Source organism: Rhincodon typus, chromosome 16 (genome assembly GCF_021869965.1).
Source record: "Rhincodon typus isolate 14 chromosome 16, sRhiTyp1.1, whole genome shotgun sequence".
NCBI classification, from domain to species: domain Eukaryota; kingdom Metazoa; phylum Chordata; class Chondrichthyes; order Orectolobiformes; family Rhincodontidae; genus Rhincodon; species Rhincodon typus.
In genome coordinates this window covers 61815097-61824395 of record NC_063347.1, presented here as the reverse complement: position 1 = coordinate 61824395, position 9299 = coordinate 61815097, and the positions used below count along the sequence as shown (strand labels likewise).

Genomic DNA, 9299 nt, shown 5'->3' with positions numbered 1-9299 from the left:
AATCCTATCTCTTATAATCCTTTCCAACACTTTACCCACAACCGAAGCAAGGCATAAGAGTAGGGAGGTCTTGTTAAAACTCCATCAGCCACTAGTCAGACCACAGGTGGAATACTGTGAACAGTTCTGGTCCCCTGATCTAAGGAATGATATCCTGGCATCGGAGGCATTCACTTGGCTGATACCAAATCTGGAGGGTTTTCTCACAAGAAAGGGATGAGTGGGTTGAGTTTGTGCTCGTTGGAGTTTAGAAGAATGAGATGAGATATTATTAAAACAGATAAGATTCTTAGGGAGCTTAACAAGGTAGATGCTGAGAGGTTGTTTGTCCTTGTGTTAGAGTCTGTAATATCAGAGTAAGGGGTCACCCAGATAGGACAGAGATGAGAGGGATTATTTTCTTTCAGAGTGTAGTGAATTTGTAGAAATCCTTACCACAGGGGTCCATCAAGGCTGGATTGTTCAATATATTCAAAGATGAGATAGATGGATTTTTAATCAGCGAAAGAATCAAGAGTTACAGGGATAAATCAGGAAAGTGGAGTTAAGGATTACCAGATCAGCCATGATATCATTGAATGGCAGAGCAGACTCGATGGGCTGAATGGCCTACTTGTGCTCCTATGTTTCATGGGGATATGGTCTAACAGATGCATAGAAATAGGAGTAAACTATTCAGCCCATCAAGCCTGCTCCACCATTGAGAATCATGGAGATCTACAGCACAGAAAAAGGCCCTTCAGTACATTATGTCCATGCTGGTTAAAAAAACCACCACTTAACTATTCTAACCCCATTCTCCAGCACATGGTCTATAGCTTTGTAAGTCTTAGCATCACGTGTACATCTAAATACTTCTTCAATGTGATGAGGGTTTCTGTCCCTACCACCCTTACAGGCAGCGAGGTACAGCTTTTCCTCACATCCCCTCTAAACCTTCTACCTCTTTCCATAAATCTATGCCCCCGGTCATTGATCCCTCCATCATTTCTCCCGTCAACTCTATTTATGCCTTTAATAGTTTTATACATCTCAATCATGGCCCCTCTTTCTTGCCGTCTTTTAGCTTTCCTAATCTCCTCTATAAGTTCCTTCTTGCATATTCTATTTTCCACTTGGGCTTCTGCTGTTTTGAGCCCTGGCCATCTGCAATAAGCCTCCCTTTTTCCCTTAATCCAATCCTGCATATCTCTTGATATACAGGATTCACAGGATTTGAATGTCCCACCCTTTTTCTTTCTTGGAACATGTTGGCCCTGTACTCTCCATATTTCCTTCTTTAATGCATCCCACTGCTGTCGTACAGATTTACCTGAATGTATCTGCACCCAGTCCATTTTGATCAAATCATATCTGAATTTATTAAAATCAGCCTTCTCCCAGTTTCAGGCTCATCTTTGTCATTGTCCCTAACGATCTTGAATCTAAGAGAGTGATGATCGCTGTCTGTTAAATGCTCTCCCACTGATACCACAATGGTTTGCCCAGCTACATTACCACTAAGCCCAGGACTGCCCACTCTCTTGTAAGACATTCTAACTTGAAAGGTACTAGAGGTACACAAAAAAGGCAAATATATGGAGTTAGGCCACAGATCAGCCACGATCTCATTGAATGGCAAAACAACCTTGAGGGGATGAATGGCCTACTCCTGTTGCTTTGTTCTTATGTACATACTGGCCCAAAAGATGGATGCATTTTAAGAATCTGCTCCCTCTGAACCTTTCACACAATGACTACCCCAGTTAATGTGGGGGAAGTTGAAATCCCCCATTATTCACATCACTTTTACACTTCCCTGAATCTGTTCTCCTTTTTCTCTCAGACTGTTAGGGGTCCTATGGTACACTCCCAGCAAAGTGATTGCAACTTTTTTGGTTTTTAGTATCTACCCATATAGCTTCATCTGAGGTGCCATCTGAGCTGTCATCCCTTTTTCCTGCTGCTACAGATTCCCTGATCAAAACTGTGACACCACCTCCTTTTTTATACCCTTGCCTGAAAACCGTGTATATCCTGAAATATTTAGCTGTCAATCCTGCCCCTCTCTCAACCAAGTCCCATGTTTTCATTTCTGCTGTCAACCCATCTGCCCCTCATTCGTCAGGCTCCTAGCATTAAAATAAACACTGTCTATCCTTGATAAGTGATAGTAAGAATTGCAGATGCTGGAGTCAGAGATAACATAGTATGGAGCTGGAGGAACACAACAGGCCAGGAGCAGAGGAAGGAAAGCTGACATTTTTCAGAAAGGTCCCAACCCAAAGCGTCAACTTTCCTACTCCTCTGATGCTGCCTGGCCTGCTGTGTCCATCCTTGATAAACTCCCTTGTGCCACCCTGGCTCACTGGCCGTGTCTCCTAATGTTGAACATTCTCTCAGGATCCCAGCCTCCTGCTAAGTTAGTTTAAATCCTCCCCAACAGCACTAGCGAACCTGCCCGCAAGGGTGCTGGCCCCATTCCAATTCTGGTACGACCTGCCCCCTTGTACAGGTCCCACAGACCTCAAATATGGTCCCAATGTTGCAGAAATCTAACACTCTCCCTCCTGTACCATTTCTTGAGCCACACATTCATCTGGTTTAACCTCTTACTCCAATACTCACTCGCATGTGATCTCAGACATAATTCAGAGATTACCACCTTTTGGATCCTGTTCTTTAATCTACTTCCTAGCTCCCTAAGTTCTACTTTCAGGACCTCATCCCTTTTTCTACCTGACGTAAATATGATCACGGCTGATTGAGCACTTTTACTCAAACTAACCCTTTTGTATAGAACATAGAATAGTACGGTACAATACAGGCCCTTCAGCCCATGATGTTGTGCTGACCTATTATCCTTCTCTAAGATCAAACTAACATGCATACCCTTCATTTTATGCCATTGGCATCAGCAATCTACTAACCTCTTCTTTAAATATACTCAAATACTGACCTTCGTCAGCCATCCTGGGAGAAAATCCCATGGATTCACAAACCTTTGAGTCATGGGAATGCTTCTCATTTTGATGCTAATTGGCATTCCCCTCATTTTTAAATTGCACCCCCTCAAACAAATCTGACTTGCATCCTTGCGATGGTTTCAATGAGGCCACCTCCCATTGTTCAAAACTGTCGCAGTTCTAGGCCCAGTTTGACCAATCTCCCGTCATCAAGACTTCACTACTCCTGTACTCAAGCCCTCTTTCAATAAAGGTCAACATTCCATTACCCTTCCTAATAGCTTGCTGCACCTGCATGTTAGCCTGCAAAGACCTGTCCACAAGGACATCTGGGTTACTTCTGCACATCTACACTTTCCAACCTCTCCCATTTAAGAAATATTCCACGTGTCTGTGCCTCCTACCAAAGTGGATAGCCTCAAGTTTTTCCACATTATATTCCATCTTTCCATGTCCTTGCTCATTCACGAAGCCTGTCCAAGCTCTCTCAAAACTGCCTTACAACTTCCTTACAACACCCAATCCTGCTTAGCTTTAATCACCTGCAGGCTTGTAAATATTATATTTGGTCCCTGCATTCAAATCAATGATATATATTAGGTACAAAATGAGTCAAGGTGTTATAGAGATCTACAGGACACAAAAAGGCCATTCAGCCCAGCTCGTCCATGTTGGTCAAACACGACCAACCATTCTAATCCCATTCTCCAGCACGTGGCCTATGACTTGGTATGTCTTGGCATCATAAGTGAACATCTAAATACTTCTTTGATGTTATGAGGATTTCTGCCTCTACCACAGGCAGTGAGTTCCTACCACACTCTAGGCAAAACAATTTTTCTCACATCCCCCCTAAACTTCCTGAGCATCCCTTCAACCTGTGCCCCTGATTACTGATCCCTCTGCCAAGGGGAAAAGTTTCTTCCTGTCTACCCTATCTGTATCCGCCATAATTTTATACATCTCAATCATGCTCCCTCTCAATTTCCTCTGCTCTAAGGAAAACAACCCCAGTGTGTCGAACCTCTCTTCATAAACGAAACTTTCCAGACCAGGCGACATCCTGATAAATATCCTCTGCACCCTCTCCATGGTATTTATAAGGCCATCAATAAACAATAGAATTAGACCGTATATACAAACCAGTGCAAAGTAAAACTGGAAATGAGGTAATCAATGCCAACAGAGCCCAGAGTTTAAATAACAGGCAGGAAAACACAACAGCGCCTCATCGCAGGCTGCATTGATGATGTTACCCAGCAGGGCAATGAAATGTCTGTGAACTAACGAACCAGCTCGGTGAGCGAGCCAACCGCAGGATCCACAACCCAAGCTACAAATCTACTCAAGAATATTGGATTTGAAAAGAATAAGGAAATATCGAGCCTTAGAGGATGTTAGTCCCTCCACAATCTAAAGAGATTTCATGCAACACGCTAGGAATATAAACTGTTATCATCCTCATATCAATTATTTTCACAGTGAACGAAGATCTTCCATTTGCTGGAGATCAAAATAATTTATGAAGTTGCGCATCACCTATTCATCTGCGGCATCTGTGAGAGTCACATGGGCAAGAGCACCCCGTAAGAGCACTGTCACCCTGTAACAGCTGCCTTGACAGGACTGTATTCTGCTCAAGCTCACAATGACTTTGTGTTCTTCAGTTCCCATTCATTTCATGGTTCAGAACAGGGTGTTCCAGTCCCATTGCAAAATGAGGGAGAATGGGAGGTGTAGAAAGCAGGTGCGATTCTGTTAATAGTGTACTCACCTGTCAGGTAAAGGTGATATTGAGGGACTCGCAGTAGCAGCATGTAAAGACACTGCTTTACAGTCAGCCTGTTAGAATCAGGTTGGACCTAGGAACCATGACACGGGAAGAGAGATCAATTAAAATCATCACTCCAAAATAAATCCAACAATTAATTTCACAGGATTGACACAGAGAGACCACGAAACAAAAATTGTCAACGTGGGATTCCAAACAATCACTCTTAGAAAGAACAGAAACAGAAACACAGATCCACAGAAGGCTGTGAATACTGCAAACGCCACCTCTAGCTGGTGCATAGAGTGTGCACGTGTGAAGAGAAACCAGATATCAGCTGGAAAATAATGAAAGCAGCAGCCGCTGTTAAAGATGGCAATGCAGAAAATGGGTTAATTGAAGGAAGAGAAATCCAGGCGACCTGAAACATACACTGACTGGGGGAGAGTAACTGGACTCAGATCGTGAGGCCTTAAAAAGGCTGTTGCAGGAGAGAAGCCTAGCAGTGACTCTGTTCCAGTGTTTATCCACAGATAGTGACATGAACCGAAACCAGAATGCGGATCACTTCTTTTTACATGCGGGACTCAGCCACACAAAAACAAACCCACAGAAACCGCAAAACAAACACAGACACACAGAAATAGCAACACAAGCACAGACCCACAGAAACAGCAACACAAACACAGACCCACAGAAATAACAACACAAACACAGACCCACAGAAACAGTAGCACCAACACAGACCCACGGAAACCGCAACACGAATATAGACCCATTTAAACACTAATGCAAACACAGGCCCACAGAAACACTAACGCAAACACAGACCCACAGAAACACTAACGCAAACACAGACCCACAGAAACAGTAGCACCAACACAGACCCACAGAAACCGCAACACAAATACAGACCCATTTAAACACTAACGCAAACACAGGCCCACAGAAATACTAACGCAAACACAGACCCACAGAAATACTAACGCAAACACAGACCCACAGAAACACTAACACCAACAAAACCCCCCAGAAATTCTAACACCAAAGATTCACAGAAACACTAACACAGATACATACCCACAGAAACACTAACACAAACACAGACTCACAGAAACCCTAACGCAAACACAGACCCACAGAAACAGCAACACACAGACCCACTGAAACGCCAACACAATGTTAACACACAGAAACACTACCTCAAACACAGACCCACAGAAACAGTAACACAAACGCAGACCCACAGAAACAGTAACACAAACACAGACCCACAGAAACAGTAACACAAACACAGACCAGCAGAAACAAACACCAACAGAGACCCACATAAACGCTAACACAAATACAGACCTACAGATACACTAACTCAAACACAGACCCTCAGAAACACACACAGCCAGAGTAACACTAAAGCAGACTCACATAAACAGCAACTCCAACATAATCCCACAGAAATGCTAGCACCAACACAGACTCATAGAACACCGAAAACAAACACAGATCTCCAGAAACACTGATACAAAAAGAAACCCACAGAAGTGCCAACTCTAACACAGACCCACAGAAACACTAACGCCAACACAGACCAACAGAAACGCAAACACAGACAAACAGAAACAGCAACACAAACAGCACCATAGAAACACTAACAGAAATAAAGAAACACTGAAACACAGGAGCATATTGCAGCATAGTGGCAATATGACCCAAGCAATAATTAGGACTCTGGGCTGGTGCCTGGTCACGTGGGTTCAAGTCCCACCATAGCAGCCGTGGAATTCAAATTCAGTGAATAAATCTGGAATTGGAAGTAATCTCCATAATAGTGCCATGAAATATTCATTGTTGTAAATAAAAACCCCATCTGGTTCACTAATGCCCTTTAAGGAAGATAATCCGTTGTCCTTACCTGTTCTGGCCTACATGTGACTCCAGACCCACTGAATCTTAATTTTCCTCTTAAAATGGTTGGGCATGTCATTTAGCTCAGGATTTGGTGCCCAGGTTGGGTATCAAATGCTGGTCTTGCCAGTGATACCCACATCCCATGACAGAACAAAGGGGGAAAAAAAGACTTGCTAAAAGCACTCAGACACAAATACAGACCAACTAAAAGACAGACCCAGAGAAACAATAAAAAAAACACAATCAATACAGACCCCACGGATCTGGAGAAACACAATGACCATCTCTTCTCCTCTCTCAGAGCCAAAACAGAATTTCCCTTCTACCTTACCAATCTCTACAGGGAAAGAATCATGCAACCCTGTTCCCACCAGCAAATCCAACATGCTGCCACAACAAACACATCTTCCCCTTCCCATCAGCGTTAACCAGGGCTCATTCCACCACCCCCCACCCTCACCCACCACACCTTGGTCCACTTCTCTATCACCCCCCAGGACCTCATTCCTCCTTCCATGACACCTTTCCATAAAGAATGATTAATGTTTGTCCTTTTCCCCTCTCTCCTCACTGCCCCAGGCTCCAGGTCTGTGAAGCAATGATTTATGTGTGCTTCGTTTAATCTAGCTTACTATATTCAAGCCTCACAATGTGATCTCTTCTACATTTGAGAGACCATTCTAATTCTCCACCTTGCCCTGACAGTGACATCTCTGTCCTTGATCTGCTGCATTGCTCCAGTGAAGCCAAGTGCAAGCTGAAGGAACAGCACCTCAACGTTCAATTAAACATGTTACAGTCTCTGGACTCGACATGCTGGTCAATGACTTCAGACTACAAATGCTGTCCTCTGTTTTTTTTTTGCTGTGTGTCAGACTTTATCTTATCTTACATGCTTGTGTTTGGACACAGCAGTACGTTAATTCAACAACATTCAACCTACCACACTTCTTTCCCCACTTCAGTCCTGAAGAAATCATATTTGAATCTAACTGTTAGCTCTATTATTCTACTCAGATGCTGCCAGACCTGCTGGGTAGTTCCAGAACTCACTGTTTTTATTTCAGATTCCCAGCGTCTGCAGGATTTTATTTTTATTATGCAGATCACTGAATCTGGTAGGAGCTTAATCCCAAACATGCTGAGAGGCAGAAAGTTGCAGAATGCAAAGAAAACTTTAGATAATTAACCATTCACAACTTGGAATCAACTAACAGTTGACAATGCAGACAAATGCACCAAAGTGCTGAGGTTAGTTAAACTGAAGAGAAAGAAAAAGGATTACACTGTAAGGCCAACCATCCAGATGAATAAGATGAACAGATGGAAAAACAGAAAACTCCCCCAATTAATGATTAGAAAGCCCAAAGCTTCAATCCCACTCACAACCTTGCACCCTGATCACTGACTCCATCTCCCCTCCCGGCCATGACTTAAGCCTTGAGATGTCTGACAGCAAGATTGGGTTCTGATTTGCAAAGGAGATGAACTTCCAATATTCTGGGGTCTTATCTAAAATTCAAAATGATTATGGCTGATCCACAGCAATCAAACATTTGGCCCCTTCATCTGAGTCACCGATATAGATTGAGGCCCCAGCACTGATGCCTACAAAATCTAGTGAAACTTTTCAAAGAGATGACCGAGTATTTGGATGAGGGTAGGGCAGATAATGTAGTTTATATGGATTCCAGCAAGGCCTTCAACAAGGTCCCATGTGACAAGGAAAACTAGTGAGGAAGGTAAAAGCTCATGGGATCTAGGGTAACTTGGCAAAATTAGCTGAGTGATAGGAGAGGGTGGATAGTGGAGAGGACTGTTTGTGTGACTGGAGTTCAGTGTGCAATGGTGTACCACAGGGATCTGTGCTGGGTCCCTTATTTTACAGAGAATGTGGGAGGGGCGATAAGTAGGTGTGAGGATGACAATGGGTGACTGACAATGAAGGGAGGTGTCAGGTTTCAGGAGGATATAAACAGATTGGTCAGTTGGACAGGTCAGTAATAAATGTGAGGTGACGCACTTTAAGAAGGAACAAGACTAGGGAGTGCTTAATGAATAGCAGGACACTGGGAAGCTCAGAGTAACAGAGGGATCTTGGGGTGCCAGTCCACAGATTGCTGAAGGTGACAGGAGAGATCAATAGGATAATTAAGAAGGCATACAGGACACTTTCCTTTTTCAGCTATGGCTTTAAGAGCAGGGAAGTCATGTTGGAGCAGTACAGAACTTTGGTTACACCATAGCTGGTGTACTGTGTGCAGTTCTGGTCCCCACACTAAAGGAAGAATGTGTTCACAATGGATGGGGTACAGAGGAGATTCACCAGGATGTTGCCTTAGATATAAAATTTCAGCTACGAAGAGATACTGGGTGATCTCAGGTTATTATCTTTGGAGCAGGTTGGTGGGGGGGACTGATACAAGTGTATAAGATTAGGAGCAGCTTGGACAGGGTGAATAGAAAGCAACTGTTTCCCTTAGCTGACTTGGTCAGATGTGTGGCAGATGAAATTTAATAAAGTATGATGTGATACATAATTTGACACAACTTTATTCAATTCCTCTGTAGCAAGGAAATAAATCGCAGCCTATCCATGTTTTTTCTCGTGGCAACAATTCTCCAGTCATGGCTACGTCTTGGCAAATCTACCCTGTAGCCTCACTTAGTGCAAC

The 9299-nt window shown here is 43.4% G+C and overlaps 1 protein-coding gene across 1 annotated transcript in view; it reads right to left on the bottom strand.

Moving 5' to 3' along the window:
- The window catches only part of LOC109924116 (FYVE, RhoGEF and PH domain-containing protein 5-like), a 77650-nt gene that overhangs the window by 50480 nt on the left and 17871 nt on the right, over positions 1-9299 (bottom strand). The window contains exon 6 of the mRNA XM_048606714.1: positions 4720-4807. Within this exon, the coding sequence (XP_048462671.1) occupies positions 4720-4807 (88 nt within the window). The remainder of the gene's footprint in view (positions 1-4719; positions 4808-9299) is intronic.